General features: G+C 32.3%; 1 protein-coding gene across 1 annotated transcript; it reads left to right on the forward strand.

Moving 5' to 3' along the window:
• The first annotated feature begins 16,650 nt into the window (after positions 1-16,650).
• LOC107852312 (pentatricopeptide repeat-containing protein At4g31070, mitochondrial) lies at positions 16,651-19,034 on the forward strand. The gene has a single exon (XM_016697378.2). The coding sequence runs from the start codon at positions 16,916-16,918 to the stop codon at positions 18,767-18,769; it is 1,854 nt and encodes a 617-aa protein (XP_016552864.1). The 5' UTR covers positions 16,651-16,915; the 3' UTR covers positions 18,770-19,034.
• The last annotated feature ends 2,374 nt before the right edge of the window (positions 19,035-21,408 follow it).

The raw sequence follows: 21,408 nt of genomic DNA on the forward strand, positions 1-21,408 counted from the left end.
CCGTCTTGCCAGCCATGGACACCGATGCCTGTCATAAATTCGGCGACCAACGCCATCAGTAGCACCGTCCCTTCGTTCACCAGCACCTCTACCAGTCAACGCCCTCCCCGATACCGCTATTGCTTCATTCAAACAACCTCCCTACCACACGCAATAACCCCTTCTCTTCCAAATGAGTTTAAAATAAATGTTTCCAGGTTTGATGTCTCATATGGTTTAATCTCCCTCATTGTTCCCTATTATTTGTGTTTATGCATGGCTTTAAATTTGGAATTAGTAAAGCATGATTAGGAATTTCAACATAATGCCTTACAATTTTATGTTAACATGTGTGAAAAGTCCCTTCTACTCTTCTTTAGAAAACATAAAGTGATTTGAAATTAGAAAAATTCATGAGATGTTTTGTTATTCTTCTACTTTTCCCGAAGCCGAATTGAGACAAATATGCATGTGCTTTGTACTAATAGTTGTATTGTTGTGTTTTCGATAAGTTGCTCTTTTAATTATGGACTGACTACATTATTTTGACAAATGTGTGGACCCTTTATTTTGATGACAATCCATTAATTATGGACTAATTACGTGATTTTGATAAGATTCTGAATTATCGGTTTGGTGACAATATGTTAATTATGGTAAGCACTTGTTTCTCCTAGTATGGACAGATGTAATATATATTTTATTTATTGAGTTATGGTAATTTTTGAAGGATGATTGAGCGAATTTCCTTGACTAAATTGAATTGAATATGTATTTTCGTTAATTGATACAAATGTTATGGAAAACCTATCATTAAATTGATTCCCTCTCTCCCAATTTAGTTCGGATATATATATATTTTTCCTTGATTTATGAAAGTGATTTGTGCCATAATATATTCTTCCTTTTATACAACAATCCTCTCACTATATAACAACCTCTCTCTTTTCATTAACGGATAGTTTTTTGACATTACAATCACTACTCTCTAAAACAAAAAAGAATTACTGGCTTTTGTTCCGAGGCAAATATATATTTTCAAGAGTTTTGGTTTTCCTTCAAAGATCACTGAAAACGTATTGCATATTTTGTTGTTATAATTGCCTGACTTTATTGTTCTTATTGCTATATTTCTTTACTGCTGCCCACTAGTAAGTCCCCAAATCGATGTATTATTTTTAAATTATGTCTGTTTATTATATCTTGCCATGAAAAACTAGAAAAATATGTTTATAGGAAATAATGTGTTGTGCTTGTCTGGAATGTGTTGGAATGTTCTATCAGTATTTTGTGCTTGCCATACTATTTCATCGTGTTTAGCAGGTTTCGGATACGAAAGAGTCGCCAGGATGTTAAAAGATTATGTAGTGTAATTAGTTATTTTTTTCTCTTATCTCTTTTATTTGCTTTTTAGTATTTGGTTTGTAATATTTGTAAAGACATTTATTATTTTAATAATAAATTCGGGGACTACTTTGGGGGTTAGGGATTTACGTGCTCTATGAATGGTATAGTAGGCACGACTTAGGATTTTTACGTGCATTATGGGCTACATAAATCACTTAGGCACAAACTTAGAATTAATATGAGAATCATGTTCTATGGTTTATTATTTTAACTAAAAAATGACACAAAATTATTTGACATTAAGCATTAGCATATTGATAGCATATTAATACTTCCTTAGTGTATTAACTCATAGAATTGGGATATAAGTACATTAACATAGCATACTAGCATATTATTAAATTTTGAACATGTCGAATTTAACACTCTTAAACTATCAAGCACTAGATTTAAGCACTTTACGTCATAAAACAATCAACTTTGGCATGATAAGTTTGTTTCTGCCTAAACTATTTTTAAATGTTAAAATCACGTTTTCAAATATAATGAATTAAGTCGCTTTACCATGACAATATAATTTTGGCATATTTTTGCACTAGTGATATAATTTCAGCTTGTCCAGACATTAGACTTTAAGCACTTAAGCACATTCGCTTTAAATGCTTGCATGTTAGTTCATTCTCTATAATTTTCAGCCTGTTTAACACAATTTTCAGCATGCTAATGTCTAAACTCCTGTACATGTAAACAACTTTCAATACGTTTCTACACAACTTTCAGCATGTCACTATGAAATTTCTGCAATAATACAACTGCTGTTATATAAAAAATACATATTTTTGAGCATTTTTTTCGACATGTTTAAATACCAGATTAAGTATATTATGGCATCCTTAACATGTTAATGCCTTTTAATGTTCTTGTTGATTTCTCATATTCATTATAGTTTATAACACTTAATTCACAAGCACATTTTTGACACATTTATCACACTTTTGACACCTCTCATGAACACACATAAGGTGGTTGCATACACGAATCACAGTCTTTAATCACGAATTGTTGATCATTTAGACACTATGCCTATAGGTTAATAATGAAAAAAATAATTATTTGTCTTCGCCTGCTATCATTAATAAATGTTAATTAATCAAGAGGCTAATTTGGGATTATTACGTGTTACTTGTTGTCCAATAGGTCGGCGCTTTGATTCCTAGGCAACATAGCTTTATTTTAGTCTAGAACACAAACCCCAAAGTAGTAAAGTCCAATGCCTCTTGGACGATAGGTGGGACGATAAGTATTTTTAAAATGTTAGTTTTATCCTTGTCATAGGAAGCCCCTAGACTTGACATACAGCCTAGGTGGGGTGGGACGGGTAGCCCCTTCGAAAATGAAGATCCCAACAAATATTAATGGCGAGGCTAATGACATTATTACTTGTCTAAGAGTTTGTCCTTTGGGTCAGATGATGATTAACAAGTTGGGTTTCTTATCCGAACAAAATCAAAACATTTCCTTGTTTGACTTGGACGATTTTTTTTTTAGTCTTTTATTTACTTTACATATTTATTTGGGGTAGTTAGTTTATTACATGAGCAGTCCCCTTTATAATAAATTGTCTCATCGCTTGTCTTATTTACATGTTTTATTTATCTTTATCACCTAGATAATCAATAATTAGAATTAATAAATGACATGTGTTTGCTTATTATTATTTTATCACTTAGCTAAACAATAAATTAATAATACAAGAAGAGACCTTTATTTGATCACATAGAATCCCCACATAAAGTATGAATTCGGCCGGGAACCACCTTTGTGGACCTCGAAAGGTGCCTAACACCTTTCTTTTGAGGTAATTTGAGCCCTTACCCGAACTCTGGTAAACTAAGACTAAAATGACAAAATAGGTTCGTAGTATCCTAGACCGTTGCCCTAATTCACCATAATACATTAGGTGGTGACTCTCACACCCTTCCTTAACTCATCCCAAAAAGAGTTTGTCAAGTCAAATCCCGCCTTCCGCGAGGAAAATAGGGCACGACACAGGTACGTCTTAGTGGCCCCTGGGTGAATCGAGTAACAATCACCATGCGCTTCTGCAAGAATCCGCTGCCTCACACCTTCCACACATGGAAAACATAATCTACCCTAGCAACGCAATACACCATCCCTCCCTTGGGAGAAAACCTCTACTTTCTGATCTCTGACCGACTCTTTCATCTTAACTAAACTGGGATCTCGTCCTGCTTTTCTTTCACTTCAAAAACCAAAGATGATTCTGAACTATTCTGCACCCAAACACTACCCTTAGCAAAATCAACCAAACGAACACCCAACCAGGCAAGCTGATGAACTTCCTGAAGTAACTTCTTCTTACCATCCTCAATGTGAGCAACACTACCCATGGACAATCTACTGAAGGCATCATCCACTACATTGACCTTGCCCTGATGATACAGAACACTCATGTCATAGTCTTTAAACAACTCTAACCACCTTCTCTAACGTAATTTCAAATCTTTCTAAGAGAATACATACTACAAACTCTTATGGTCTATAAACACATAAATATGTACCCCATACAAATAGTGCCTCCAAATCTTTAAGGCAAACACCATAGCTGGTAACTCAAAATCATGGGTGGGGTAATTTGTTTCATAGGGCTTGACCTATCTAGAGGCATAGACGATGAACTTACCTTTCTGCATCAAAACACACCCCAAACCAACTGTGGAAGCATCACAATACACTACAAATTCATCTGAACTATCTGGTAAAGTTAAAATTAGGGTTTTAGTGAGTCAAGTCTTAAACTCCTAAAAACTCTTCTCACAAGAATCTGACCATTGGAATTTGACTTCTTTTTTAGTTGATCTGGACATGATGCAATAGATAAAAATCCTTCGACAAACCATCGGTAATAGCCATCCAAACCCAAAAAACTCTTGATATCTAATGGAGAGATAGATTTATGCCAGTTTCTTACTGCTTCAGTCTTTTGAGGATCGACTCTAATGCCATCACCGGAAACTATATGACCAAGGAAGGCTACTGACCTTAGCCAAAATTTGCATTTACTAAATTTGGTAAATAACTGATGGGCTTTGAGGGTCTGTAATACTATTCTGGGATGGTCTGCATGATCATGTTTACTTTGGAAGTAAATAAGAATGTCATCGATGAGTACTATGATGAACATGTCTAAGTACTGCTTGAACACGTGGTTTATCAAGTCCATAAAGGCTGATGGGGCATTGGTAAGACTGAATGGCATGACTAGGAATTCAACATGACCATACCGAGTTCTAAAATCTATCTTCAGAATGTCACATTCTCTAACTCTGAGCTGATGATAGCCTGATTTAGGTTTATCTTAAAAAATTAACTGGCACCCTGAAGTTGGTCAAAAAAGTCATTGATTTTGGGAAGTGGATACTTGTTCTTGACTGTGACTTTGTTCAACTAACGGTAATCAATACACATTCTGATAGAACCATCTTTCTTATGCACAAATAAAACTGGTGCATCCCATGGGGAAGCACTGCGCCTGATGAATCCCCTTATCTAGGAGGTCTTTCAACTTCTCTTTTAATTTCTTAAGTTCAGCTAAAGCCATTCTGTATGGTGAAATAGAGATAGGCTGAGTGTCAGGAAGAAGGGCTATTCTAAAATTGATTTCTCTTTTGGGAGGGACTCAAGAAGATCCTCGAGAAACACATCTGGAAATTCACATACTACTGAAACTGACTCAAAGTTAGGATTCTCTAAAATAGAGTCTTTAACTCAAATGATATGATAGACACACCCCTTATATATCATTTTTTTGGCTCTAAGGGAGGAAACAAGCTGACCCCTGAGTGTTAAAGTACTACCCCTCCATTTTAGGATAGGTTTATTTGGGAACTAAAAATAGACAACTCTATTTCTATAGTCAACTGAAGCATAACATGAATAAAGCCAATCCTTGCCATGAATGACATCAAAATCTATTATTTCTAACTCTATTAAGTCTGCTGAAGTAACTTTCTAGGATACCAAACCAGACAGTTCATGTATACCCGCTGGACTATGATAGACTTACCCACCGGGGTAGAGACTGAGGAGGGCTCTGCTAGGATTTTAGGACTGACTTCAAAGTCAATAGCTATGTAAGAAGTTACAAAGGACAAAGAAGCTCTTAGATCTATCAAAGCATAAATATGTAAATGATAAATTTGTAATATACCAGTGACCACGTCAGGAGAACTTTCCTGATCCTATTAGCATAAAATACATAGAGTCTATTTGGGTGTTGCCCATTGGTGGCACTAGAAGCGGTACCCTACTGAGATGGGTGATTAGACTAAGCTAGGGGACGACTATGCTGACTCTAGGAACCCACCTGAGGACACTCTCTAATTCTATGACCTGGCTTACCACACCTGAAACATACATCGCTACCAGCTTTACATACACCCTGATGGTTTCTGCCATACTTTTAGGAATGTGGATTTGTTCAGGCATTACTGACACTACCCTAAGATTTAGAGCCTAGCGACCTATTCTTATTACCATTTCTGAATTTGGGTACTGAAGTACTGGCTGAGGATAGAGCTGGAACTGAAGATTTTAGGTAAAACTGAGGATGATTACCACACTCTGACTTAGGTTGAGCAAAGTTTAAACTACTCATTCTAGCCCTCTTATTCTCCCACTCTTTCTCCTTAGTTTTTTTCTTCTGTATCTGCTGAGCATGGACCATCAATCTGGTGAAGTCCATCTCCTTAATCAGCATTGCAGTCCTACACTCTTTGACAATACTGTCGGAGATCCCTGACATAAACTTACTCATCTTAGATCGGCTATCAACTACCACATGAGGAGCGTATCTAGCTAACTGAGTAAACTTGAGAGAATACTCTTTCACTGTCATGCTGCCCTACTTTAAGTTAATGAATTCAAACACCTTAAATTTCCTCAACTCTAATGGGACGAACCTATCAAGAAAGGCAGTAGCAGACTCCTCTCATTCTATAGGCCTAGAATCTACAGCCCTCTCTGCCTTCCACTTCTTAAACCATGAGTGAGTCGTATCCTGCAAATAATATTCAACTAACTTAGCACTCTCACTAGCTGTTGCCCCATAATATCTGTGACTTTCTGCACCATGTCAAGAAATTTCTATGGGTCCTCTTCAGACTTAGACCCTATAAAAGATTGAGGATTCATTCGGGTAAAGTACCAAATTCTGGCTGCAGTAGTATTGGCTACTGGGTTAACCTGAACAACAACTAGACATTCATTCTGGGATACCACAAAATGAGTGAGAGTGGTGAAGGCTACTCTGAACTCTGCATGAGAAACATGCTCATCCTGGGGATCTGGCTAAATGGGCGGAGGTGTTGGCTGGCTTCTTATTCTTTTCTCGTTAGTCTTTTTGGGAGGCATATTCTGCAATGAAAGAGAAACTTGAATTAGGCAGATATTTTAACTTGAGCTCATGCTCACTGGCATGACATGAATACTGAAATAAGGGAAACTTTTCCTAAAAATCCCTCACAGCTTCTCGTCCATAAGTGTTACGTGGTACACACCCATGCACAAGACTCTACTTGACGCAGCTTTTAGACTCCCTAGGACTCTTTAGAACCTCAGGCTCTGATACCAAGTTTGTAACACCCCAAGTTTGTACCCCAGTCGTCACACGATGCTTACGATACCGAAGAACCACAAGCTAACCCATGACTAGTACCAACTATGAGCACTGAATAGTAATACTATAATAATGTGGAAGTATAACTAAAATTCCTTAAAGTTCACAAAAATTGAAAACCAATACTAAAATACTGATGTAATACTGAAAAGAAAACTGAACAACTATCTGAAATAATCTAGTCTGAAAGCCTCTAACTGTCTAGATGGGGAGTTGATGGGACAAGTCCCCAACTAACTCCAACAACTAAATAAAATAAGTCTACTAAAATACTGAAAAGAATAACTCAGTCCTCAAAATATGAGGACTCATCACTGTAGTCACTGCTAATAATCTGAACTGCTAAGTATGATTTGGCCCGTGCGTTCGAACCTATGATATGAAACATCATAGCACAAAAGAAAAGGTATGCATCAGTACTTTGAATGTAATGGTATGCTAAGTGAGGTAGGCCGATATACATGGGTTTATATGCATGAGATGATGACTGACTAAATGATATGAACATGACTGAATGAGAGTGCATGGATAACTGAGACTACTGTAAATACTGAGTATGCAATACTATGCATATATATTGTATTCGGGATTATACTGAAACTGAATACTGAGTTCTGATGATAGAGTTACTGATATCTGAAATTTTTGATAACTGAATTACTTATAACTAGGTGACTATTTCTGATAGTCTTGATTTTGTAGAACTGAACTGAGTTCTATACTGAGTCTGGAACTGAAACTATAACTGTGAGAGTGTTCATCAAATTGACATACCTCAAGATAAGTTGAGTTGGAGTCCAGCCTGTAACCCCAGTTGGAAGGGTATTAGCACCTTGCCAAGGGATACTAACAGGGTTGGGTAAACCCTAATCTAGTCGAAAAACTCATAATTTATATGTATGGTTGCGTCAATCCTAGCCAGGAAGGAAGACATCTTACCCTATGTTCTGTAATGCAGGGACTGCTACTAAGGGTCAAACCCTATGCTAGAAGAAATGCCCCCATCCCTGGGTTCGCTCGGTGCTGAATCCTACTCCCAACTAAAAGAAAATTGAACTAATCACTAAACTGTACTAGGCTTGACTGAACTGTTACTGATCGTATTGAATGACTGAACTGGACTGAGGTCACTGAGTTCTATAACTGACTATATTCTACTATTTATGACGTTACTGAGACTACCATGTAGCTAGTGTAATTCTAGGTAAACAACTAGGTTGTCGGCTATTAAATACCTCAGAACTTGATAGCATCTATACTAATAGAACATGGCAATACTTGAAACATGACAATAGTCAATTATTCACAATGCAGTCATTGAGACATTTCATCAAGCACTTGGAAGCCATGAACTTGTACATAAATAGGAATACATGCTAAAATGTCATAATTACACTATTCAATTCACATAGGCATTCCAACAAACACTTGCAAGGTATAGCTTTAGCATGATAGAAATTTAAACATGTAGTAATGTCATGAGTTCAACACTAGGGTCACCAAGGGATCGCAAATGCACAATTAAGTCAATTAAGTATTTTGTCAAACACTAGGAGGCCTAATCTTATACTTGGGCATAAATAATTATGGTGTATTTCTTGGGACTTGAATCTTGTATTTGATGGGTTAAGGTTTGTTCTTGAGAGGATTTTTGAATAATGAGTGAATTTTGCCTTTAGAAAAGGTTAATCTCATCTTTTAGGGCTGATACAATGTGGGAAAATGACTTATTTACCCCTCTAGATGCGAAATTGAAAGCTAAAAATTTCAAGAGCGTGCATCGCATGCTCTATAGAATGAAGCGTGCACTGTATGCTCTATCGCATGCTCCCTAGGGGTGGACTGGAGCGTGTGCCGCACGCTAATCACTTGCAGCCATTGGTTTGGACTCCCAAACATGCCTCTATGCTTGCAAAAAAATTCTAAAAATCACCCAAGAAGACCTATTGACATAACTAATCATGAATCAACTTAAAAATTGACATTCTAAGGTCGTACGAATCAAAAAATAAGGTCATCCCATTACGAAGGCTAAAATGATTCTAAGTCTCAACACTTAGCTAAGTTTGTCCCAAGTTTGGGACCCCTCATTAGAAGCTATATGGGATTGAATTGAACTAGGACTTTTACGGGGTATTACACTTCTCAACTTTGTACATTTCTCATTATCAACCCAACAATTCTATTTTCCTGCATGACCAGTCAGGTTTTGAGATTCAAGTAGTAAGGTTAATGAGTTCTAAAGTAGAGTTAAGGGAATGCATAGACCTCAGGGGTGGACCTACGTTGTATTTTGGGGTGCTCCGATACCCATTAAACTTGACGCAAAATAGATATAATTATATAGAAAATATATGAAAATAGGTATAAAATATATAAAAACACCCACTATAATAAAAAGTTAATTAGGTCCTTCATTGAAAGAAGGTCCGGGGTTCGAGGTAATTTTCTTTTTAAAAAATTTTAAGCACCCACAGAATAAAATATTCAGCGTGCTCTTATCAATACGACACTTCACTCACGTCTTACATGTTAGCACTATGATCATACTTATTATTCATGCAATTCATGTGGATTTATACATATTCTCAATTCCTCTGTTCCTAGCATAAGAATTAAAAGACTCACTCAGCATGGTAAGAATAGAAAAAGAAAATGAAGCGATAGATAGGAAAAAGGAAATAGAAAAAATAAAAGAACAAAATGAAGAAAAAGATACAAATAGAAATTTAATGTTAAAATTAGCAATATGTAATATGTGTTATATAGATGAATATACTTGCGCATTTAAAGAATATTATTACAAAGGAGCATATAGTATAGAAGAAAGTAAAGAAATAAGAAAATTATATTTTAATAAATTACCCGAGCCATTTAGTTCAAAAATAATAAAAAGTTGGGAAGAAGCAAAAATAGTAGATACGTTAGGAGCAAGAATAAAATATTTACAACAATGGTATAGAAACTTATGTGAAAAATATAGAGAAGAATTAAAAATGGAAAAAACATTAATAAGAAATTTAGCATGTTGCAAAAATAAAATAGCACTCCAATTTGAATGCGAAGAAAGATATTATAAGAAAAGAAAAAGGCATAAGAAATATAAGAAATATAAAAAATCAAAATATAAATATAAGAAACCAAGAAAAAGATATTATGTAAAAAATTATAAACATAAAAGACCATACAGAAAAAAGAAATCTATAAAAGAATGTACTTGTTATAATTGTGGAAAGTTAGGACATTTAGCTAGAGATTGTAAATTACCTAAAAATCCAAAAAATAAACAAATATCAGAAATAAGAATAGATAATACAGAATATATGCAGATAGATTATATAGATTATGAATGAGAAAGCGAAGATAGTATATATGAAATTTCAGAAAACGAAACAGATAATAAAATAGATAGTGAAATAGATGAATCAAATGACTGAAGAAGATATAAAAATAATAAACAAAGAAGAATATTTAAATGATGAAGGAACGGAACAAAAAATAATATTTGACAGTAATATATTTGATGAAATAAAAGGAAAAGAATTAGATTTAAGTGTAGAAAAAATATTTAAAATACCAACAATAAAAAATATTTTTACTAGGAAAAAAGATGAATATTATGTAGTATGCCAGAAAGAACATGTAATAGACTGCAGATATGCAAAAGGAAAAGCTAGTATACCATTAGTGACAAAAAGAATAATTAATAAAGAAATAAATGATATAAAAAGTAAAGGAGGTCCAATAAAATATGTACACCTTGGAGGTACAGAGATATTAATAAAAGCATGTTTTAGAGAAGGAATAGATACACCAATAGAATTATATTTAGCAGACGATAGAATTATAAGACCTATAGAAAAAAGCATAATAACTGCCGTAAAAGGAAATCTAATATATCAAAAATTTAAATTTATAATAAGTGCAAATTATTCAGTAGCAGTAACAGATAGAAATATAGATAAATCATTAGTATTATATTAGAAAATATCAGGAATAGAATTAACCCCAGGAAGTAAAATATTTACAGCAAGATGTAAAAATCTATATGTATTAACAACAAAACATAAAATAACAGGAAAAAATAAGATTAAAAAATTCAAATAGAAAGCTCATTCGAACAAATAGTAAAAACAATAGATTATAATGACTATACCTATAGAGATATAGATACAGAAGAAAATTTAGAAATAGTAAATGATAGAATAAGTACAACAAAAAGAATAGCTAATGAAAAACCAGAGTCATCAAGCTCATCAAAAAGAACAAGTTATGAAACAAATTCAATAAGTATTTTAAACCAATATTACATAACGGGAAAAATAAATGAAAAAGAATATTTAATACTTTTGAATACAGGACAAGAAGAAAATCATATAGCAAAATATCTAGTAAAAAATGAAGAAATAAAAACTGACAATGATATATGCCCAGATCTACCAAGAAGTTTAATAAATAATAAAAATATAGCCGAAAAAGAAATAATATTAGGAGTGAGAAAAATAAAAATAGATTTCGAAGTAAAGGAAGAAATGCAAAAAGCAGATATAATATTAGGAATAAAATGGTTAGAACAAGTAAAACCATATAATATAGAACATACACAATTAACCTTAACATATAACAAAGAAAAGTTATTCTTAAAAAGAGCCTTAACATGAAATGAAGATATATGTATTAATGAAGATAGTAGTAGAAGGATATTACAGTAGATATTATACGCCTATGATAGATACAGGAGCAGAAGCTAATTTATGTAGATATAATTGCTTACCAGAAAGTAAATGAGATAAATTAAAAACACCAATAATAGTTAAAGGATTTAATAATGAAGGAAGCCTAATTACTTATAAAGCTAGGAATGTAAAAATACAAGTATGGGATAAGATATTAACAATAGAAGAAATTTATAATTATGAATTAACATCAAAAGATATACTTTTAGGAATGCCATTTTTAGATAAATTATACCCACATATAATAACCAAAACAGACTGGTGGTTTACAACACCATGTAAACAAAAAGTAAGAGCAAAAAGAGTTAATAATAAAATAAGAAATAAAACTGATTGGATAAAAGGAAGTGAAAAAATTACACAGAAGTTAGAAAATATAAAAAATACTGAAGATACAGTAGAACTAGTAGTATTTTCAATAAATAAAACAGAAATAACTATATTTTCAATAAATAAAATAGAAATAATTCAGAAAAAATTAGAACAATTATATAGTGATGATCCATTAAAAGGATGGGAAAAACATAAAACTACTATAAAAATTGAATTAATAGATAAAAATAGCATAATAACACAAAAACCATTAACATATAATTTTGATGATTTAAAAGAATTTAAAATGCACATAGATGAATTATTAGAAAAACAATACATACAAAAAAGTAATAGTAAACATAATAGTCCAGCATTTATAGTAAATAAACATAGTGAATAAAAAAGAGGAAAAAGTAGGATGGTTATTGACTATAGAAATTTAAATGCAAAAACTATAACATATAATTATCCGATACCAAATAAGATATTAAAAATAAGACAAATCCAAGGATATAATTATTTTAGCAAATTTGACTGTAAATCAGGATTTTACCACCTAAAGCTAGAAGAAGAATCTAAAGAATTAACCGCATTTACGGTACCACAAGGATTTTATGAATGGAACGTGTTACCATTTGGATATAAAAATGCACCAGGTAGATATCAACATTTTATGGATAATTATTTTAAACAATTATCTAATTGTATAGTATACATAGATGATATATTATTATATACAAAAACCAAAGAAGAACATTTAAAATTATTAGAACAGTTTACAGATATAATAGAAAAATCGGGAATAAGTCTAAGCAAAAAGAAAGCTGAAATTATGAAAAACCAGATAGAATTTTTAGGAATACAAATAGATAAAAGTGGAGTAAAAATGCAACAACACATAGTACAAAAAATAATAAATTCGAAAGAAGAATTAGATACAAAAAAGAAATTACAATCATTTTTAGGACTAGTAAACCAAGTAAAAGAATATATTCCAAAATTAGCAGAAACTTTAAAACCACTACAGAAAAAATTTAAAAAGAATATAGAATATAACTATGATGAAAAAGATAAAAAACAAGTTCAAAAAATAAAATTACTTTGTAGAGAATTACCAAAATTACAATTTCCAGATGAAAATAGAAAATTTATATATATAGTAGTAGCAGATGCTAGTGAATATAGTTACGGAGGAGTACCTAAATATCGATATGAAGCAGAAAAAATAGAACACCATTGTAGATACTACTCAGGTACGTTCAATGAGACAGAAATAAAATGGGAAATAAATAGGAAAGAATTATGTTCATTATATAAATGTTTATTAGCATTCGAGCCATATATTGTATATAACAAATTTATTGTACGAACAGATAATACACAGGTACGCTGGTGGTTAACAAAGAAAATACAAAATTCAGTTACAACAAAAGAGATTCGGAGACTAGTTTTAAATATATTAAATTTCACATTTACAATTGAAGTGATCAGTACTAACAAAAATGTTATTGCAGATTACATATCAAGACAAAGCTACACAGACTGAAATAGTAGAGGAAGATACTCTAGAAAAAATACTTAACACCCTAACTACGCTTTCAATGAAAGTGGACAGTATGGGTAATGAGATAGAAAAGCTAAAGACTAATGAAGATAAACTGAAGTCTATAGCTACAAATCAGCTAACTCAGCAGTGTGCAGAGTTATGTCGATCGGAAGACATTAAAAATCCAGAGCTAGAAGGAGACGTTGGGACACTCCATAAAACCCATAACATTTATCAATCTACTTCTGCAGGTATAAGCAAAGGAGTTAATAGACCAAGATACCAGAATGTAAATATGAATAAAATATTTGAAAAATCATTTACACCAAAAACACAAAAAGACCATTTATTCATACCCCGACAAGTTAATACATACCGAGATAGCCTAAATCAAGACAAAAAAGTATACAACTACACCGCTCAGAAATACATAGAAAATATACACAGAGTACAAACCTTTCTAAACCACAACCCCAGAGCTGCAGACATCAAAGAACCAAATACCAATTATATAACCCAAAAATTACAAGGATATAATAAACTAATAGCACTACCCAAAACTAATCCAAGCCTAGTTAAAACTTGTTTTGACTATGGACTACTAAATACCATATATACCCAAGACGGAGAAGAGCTAACAGCTATGAAAGAATTATATAAGATATTCACTACCTACAAAAGAATAACAAAAGGAAATTTATTTTATATAAAGTGTTATACTGCACCAGCAGAGATATTATATGATGAAATAAAACCAGTTATACAAGTTGTAAAGATAGGATTAACAAGAGATATGATTATACCAGAAAATATTACGCAACAACCGGAGATACCCAGAATTGAGATACCAGATTTTTATGCAAATAAACGACTTATTGGACTAGCTACGATCATTCAAGAACTAGCAAATAATTATACGAACGGAAACCCAATTTGGAGCTACTATTCAAGAGATCATCAAATGATATATTCAAATTCGAAAGAGCTACGACAAGCAGATATGGAAGACGTAAGACAATGGATAATGAAGCTACTTAACCCAGAAAAACAATCTACCGCAAGAGCAATAAAAAAAGGATTTATTTCAGACGGACTGCTAACAAGATACTGTAAGATAATTGGACATAAATATCCAGACCACCAATGTTCGAGGTGCAATGGAGAAGATAATATTATTCCAGAGGTACATCTAGAATAAAAAATCAAGAAGACAAAATGCCAGCTGGAAAGATAAAGATAAAGAGCAATAATGGAGCAGATACAGAGCAATAATGGAGCAGATACGACAACGGAAGATATTTGGACTTATTGTATAAAATTTTCTTACGATACAATAATGTAAAGCAATTATTGCTTTTCTTACTTTTCTTACTTACATTTATGACTTTATAGAATAGGTTAGGCCATAAGGCCACTATTGTTGACTTTTTTCTTTCTTTAGTTTTAGAAATTAGAAACATGTGATTGTAAGAATTAATTTTTCGTTCTATATATAACAAAGGCAGAAGGCATTGCAAAGGCAAGCCTTCATGCGTTGAAGCAACTTTGCTCTCTCCAATCCACAAAAAATATTTTACTCAGTTAAATAGATAAACATATTTCAATGGAAAAAGCTATGGAGCAACAAAACTCAGAAATATCAAAGCTACCCGAACAGGTATATCTATTTATGATTATGAATAGCTAATTTCATAATTCCCAACAATCATGATATGATAAAATAAATTCATATTAGTTACTTTATAGTAGAATTATTCGAAGAATAATATGTTAAGAAATTTATTAACAAAGAGGAAACGGAGAAATATCCCTAAGGACTATGCCATCCTAAAGGTGAAACTAATGAGGCAAAAAGCCGTGGCGGGGAGTAACCAGAGTAGAGGCGTTGTTTAAGGAAAAAAGTATCCGAATTACCATGTTAATAGTGACGGAAGAACATATTATTTAAGAATAATCTAGTATATAGTAAGCTAAGATGACTATATTTTATGTACATGGTTGAAGGAAATATTTTGAAAAAAGCAATTTTATGAAAATGAATGATAATATATCTGATGTGATGGTAGATAAATTCAAAATACTTATTTTGTATGCACTTAGAAATATAAAAGTAGCAGATATAAGAAAAATCATATTAGAAAAAGCTTTTGGTAAATACTACATGACTAGAGTAAATTATATACTATATTTACCTAACTACTCTTACAAATACTTACGATGATAAGTTACATAGAATTTTTAGAAAGAAATATGAAAAACATACAGTTACTAGAAAAACAGATAAAAATAAATATAAACAAATACATGGAAAATAAAGCTATAAAATTTCTTGATAAAAATCTACTAAGGCTAAAACAAACAACTACAAAATATTATAATAAAATTAATTTTAAAAGATAGATTACCTAGATTATCTTAAAGTTTTAATCTTATATATACTTAAAGATATAGAAATAATAGATATTAAGAAAATAATATTAGAAGAAGTAATAAACTATGAAATTGAAACTGCAAATTGTCTAGAACAGTTATACGAAGAAATTTACCCAGAAAGATATTATTCAGATTAAAAAATATTAGAATATATTAGAAAAACTAGAGAAAATCAAGAAAATCTAAATAATGAAATTAATTACAGAAATCGAATTAGAAAAATAATGGAAGACCTAAAAGAAAAATTAATATGGATAGAAAAAACCTTAGAAAATTTAGATAAAAGTACATGTGATAGTTTATATAGTTTAAAAAACTCACTACGAGAAGAACAACACAAGATAATAAATAACATTGAAAATCTAGAATTAGATATACATTATAGCACAGATAGGATAAATTATTATACAGAAATTTGTAACTCTGCAATTACTACAGGATAAAATAATTAATAAATATATCTTACGAAAAAAGTAAATTATTAAAAGATATTAAAATAAAATTTAAAAAATATCCACGCACAAATAAAAATAGATTCACTAGAAACCTAATCAATCTATTAGACCTATTAAATCCGCGCACCCCTATAATACTCCATGAAAGCCAATCTCATTATCAATCCCGCATCATGCAACTCATACTCCTTGACCCATAATTTCTTGGTATGTTCACCTCCATCAACTCATGATACAATAACTAGTGAAATCATATTATGCTATGTATGTCCTCGGTTTAAATCTCTCTGATGAACGTATGCCTGTAATACTCTATTTCTCATGACATAGTTAAGTGTCAAAGCTATCTATAGTATTCTTTCTTGCTTTAGATCCTCATTTTCTAGCCCTTCAATGACCGCCTTTAATGTTAAGTTGGACAAATAATAAAATGGGAAAGACAATCAAAAGGTTCATATCAATTTTAGAACCATCATGCTTTTCAGAAGTTCACAACACAATCAAACAATTGGTTCTTAAAGGAAAATATGATCAAGTCCTTGAGCTTTACAGTACAAAAATTCACTGCTGTTCTCTCTCCCATACAAGTACTATCTTCCTTCTTCCTTCAATCATCAAGGCTTGTTCCCATGCGGAAACGCATCAATTCTTGGGCCTTCAGCTTCATTGCCATGTCCTCAAAAATGGGTATTCTTCGGAATCCGCAATATCTAATTCTTTCGTATCTATGTATGGGAGATTTTCCGAAACAAAAGATGCATACCAAGTGTTTGATAAAATGGCTGAGAGAGATACCATCTCCTGGAATTCAATGATAAATTGCTGTTATTTAAATGGGTATTTATTAGAATCATTGGAGTTATTTAAGGAGATGTATGTACAGGGTTTTGTGCCCAAGCCTGAGCTAATCGCCAGCGTTCTGTCGGCTTGTGTTCAGACCAAGAATTTGAGATTAGGAAGAGCTATCCATGCTCTTACGGCAGTTGATGACAGACTAGATATTTCGGTTTTTTTGACAACTGCATTGGTGGACTTTTACTGGAAATGCTGTGAGCCGGAGTTGGCTTTTGATGTTTTCCAGAGAATGGAAGTGAAAAATGAAGTCTCCTGGACTGCTATGATATCTGGATGCATAGCTGAGGAGTTGTATGCCGAAGCACTTGAATTATTTCGTTCAATGCAGGTGGAAAATGTTAAACCAAATCGAGTTACATTGACTAGTATATTACCAACTTGTGCTAAGTTAGGTATAGAGAAGTATGGAAAAGAGATTCATGGATATGCATTTCGCCATGGGTTTGACTCGGATACTAAATTTCAATCTGCTATATTATACATGTATTCTGAATGTGGGGAAGCATGGCAGGCAATAAAGAAAATATTCGATCGGTCAACTAAAAAAGATGTGGTAATGTGGACTGCTATCATAACGTGCTATTCTCGAAATATATCTGGTTGTCAAGAAGCTATAAGGCTTTTCAATCAGATGCAATTGAATGGAATTCAACCGAATGATGTTACTTTATTAGCACTAATTTCTGCTTGTGCTAAACTATTATCAGTATACCATGGACAAGTAATGCATGGCTATGCTTTTAGAAGTGGTCTTAGTTCATATTTGTTCATTGGTAACTCCCTCATAAATATGTATTCAAAATGTGGTTTTCTTAAGGACTCTGCTCAAGTTTTCCAAGAGATGTCTATAAGAGATTCTGCATCATGGAGTGCATTAATCAGTGCTTATGGGACTCATGGTTCTGGAGACAAGGCTTTGAAACTTTTTCTTGAAATGAAAGAGGGTGGGATAAAGACGGATTCCATTGCATTACTTGCAGTTTTATCAGCATGTAATTACTGTGGTCGTTTTGAGGAGGGAAAGAAGCTTTTTGATGAAGCGTCAAAGGATAAAAGTTTCTCAATTACTGTGGAACTTTATGCTTGCTACATTGATCTCCTGGGAAGGGCTGGTAAACTTGAAGATGCTAGTGAGGTCATTAACAGAATGCCTACGAAACCGAGCAACAGAATTTGGAGTTCCCTGATCTCCTCTTGTAAATTACATGGAAGACTGGAAGTTGCAAAGCGTTTGGCTCATAGACTCACCAAATCTGAACCCGAAAATGTTGCTAATTATGCTTTGTTAAGCTTGGTATACGCTGAATCTGAAAACTGGCCCGGGGTTGAAGATGTAAGGCGAGACATGAAAGAAAGAAAACTGAGAAAAAGCTGTGGGTTTAGCAGAATTGAGCTAGATGACTAGATTTTATAATCCTTTTGTGCACCCAACAAGCGCACATTAGGTTCAGTTTTCAAAAACTAGTCATGATTCAAGATTGATACACTTCTTATTTATCAGATAATCCATGATTGATCTACCTTAGAAACACACATCTGCAGTTCCTATATATAAAAAGGGATTGACTGTGTTGGGTTCGAAATCGAGAGTGTGTCATGCGGAAGCTTAAAATTTGTAAACCATGAAGACGATAATTCAGATGACACAAAAAATACTAAAAATATATTATTGAATATGATTTGGCCAATTGGCCTACATATTTAAAAAACTAAATCAAAATAAACTTAAAATCTATTGAGAGAAATCTCCCTCTAAACAAAAATTCTAAAGACTACATTGTGGATGTTATTGTGTTCTGATATGTGAAAAGGGTCTTCTATTTATAGATATCCAAAACCTTCCAACACGAAGAGGTTTGCCAAATATGAAAAAGTTTTTTATTTTTCTTAAAAGAAAAGTAAAAGTAATTATGGTATTACTTTTATTTTTCTTTCAAGAGAAGTAAAAGTAATTATGGTTACTTTTATTTTCTTTTTAGGAAAAAGTAAAACTTAATTTTGGAAAGAAAATCAGAGCAAAAATCCTAGCAAATCTTCCCTTTTTGGCTTGATTTTCTTCACTTGATCCGCCTTCTTCACATCACATGCATGAACTTCGTTCTTCACAAAATCTTCATCATTGCTGCTTGTCATGGTTAAAAATAAGGTTTAAAATATCATGATTAAAAATTGGTTTAAAAGTAATTTTTTATTTCTAGTTTTAAAGATGCAGCAACAAGAATGTTGAAAATATGGTTGAAACATGTTCTCCACATGTAGTTCGACAAAAATCCTCACTATTATCAAATTGGTTGCAAATCGGTCTGAATCGTTATGAACTTGTCTTCAACCTCATTTCACCAAACCACTGGACATTTGAATCGTAGGCTCTGATACCACTTATTAGGTTCGAAATTGAGAGGGCGTCATGTGAAAGTTTAAAATTTGCAAACTATGAAGACAATGATTCAGATGACACAAAAAATACTAAAAATATATTATTGAATATGATTTGGCCAATTGACCTATATATTTAAAACTAAATCAAAATAAACTCAAAATCAATTGGGAGAAATCTCCCTCTAAAAAAAAAATTTAAAAGACTACATTGTGGATGCTATTGTGTTCTGGTATGAGAAGGGGTCTTCTATTTATAGATATCCAAAACCTTTCCTCCAAGAAAGAGGTTTGCCAAATATGAAAAAGTTTTATATTTTCCTTAAAGGAAAAGTAAAAATAATTATAGTATTACTTTTAGTTTCCTTTCAAAAAAAAGTAAAAATAATTATGGTTACTTTTCTTTTCTTTTCAAGAAAAAAGTAAAACTTAATTTTGGTAAGAAAATCAAGGCAAAAACCCTAAGGATGTTTCTGTTAAAAAAAAGTGGTTTTACCATGGATTAGATGGGAGAGAGTAGATATTTCTTATTACGGAAAATTGTTGTGTGCTTGTCTAATCTAAAGTTGTAAGTGTAGAGGGAGATTGAGGCAAAGTTTTGGTATACGAAAAAGTTAGTTGAGAAGTTTTGGTGTGCCTTTTTGGTGAATATTCAAGAAATTGTTATTGATAGAGAGGTTCGAGAAAATGAGAAAATCCTTAGATGGTTTGGTTGCCTAGAATTTCATATGCGCTTATAATGATAGGCTTTAATGTCATGTTGGTATACAAGTGGATGAATACATTGTGCACTAGTGAATTCTTGATTAGAGTTCAGAGTTAATTGTTGAAGTGGTAAAGAGTAAATCATTCTTGAGATGAGAGATCTAAAAAGACATAGGATACAGAATCTCATAGTTTAGACTAGTATTGTTGCTTCGTGTGAAGTACCTTGTAACTCCGGGTTAGGCTTAAACATGATAAGAGCATGTGGTTTGGCTCAAACTTTGGTAGAAGTAGTCACTTGTACCCATGTAAAGCTTATAAGTTGCATTTAATAAAGTGCAGTATTCAAAAGGAGTGTAGTTGAGATGTTTTCTTAAGCTTTGAAGAAATCAGTCATATATCTTAAGGCATAATAGCCCTATTCTTACCTCATGCCTAGCTTTAAATAGTGTGTGGCCTATGTTTGAAACTATATCATTTATATTAGGGAAAATTTCATAAGTAGCAATCTTAATCTCATAATTAGGAGTTTCATAGCAACTGTTTCAAAATTACCTAAAATAGCAACTTGTATTTTGTATTTTAGTATACAATAAGGTTTGTTGTCCCTTTTTTTAACTCAAATTAGTTGAGTTAAATAAGGAATAATTATCTCATGTATTTAAAACATTAAATTCCTTTTTAAAGCAGTAGATTTCTTTTTCTTAAATTACTCTTATTTACATTACTAGATTCCTTTTCTAAATCAAACCCAACTTCAAAAATTCAAAAGAAATCATCCTTACTGTTTTTTCTCTCTTTCATTCTCTTATATCTCTAACTTTTTTTCTTGTTAGTTTTTTATATCTTCTTTTTTTATCATTTTATTTTTTTTATTTCATTTTTCTTTTCCATTTTTTTCTTCCCACTTTATTTTGTCTCTTCTATTTCTCTTAATTTTTTCCATTTTCATTTTTTCTTTAT

The sequence above is a fragment of the Capsicum annuum genome, chromosome 1 (assembly GCF_002878395.1).
Source record: "Capsicum annuum cultivar UCD-10X-F1 chromosome 1, UCD10Xv1.1, whole genome shotgun sequence".
NCBI lineage: Eukaryota > Viridiplantae > Streptophyta > Magnoliopsida > Solanales > Solanaceae > Capsicum > Capsicum annuum.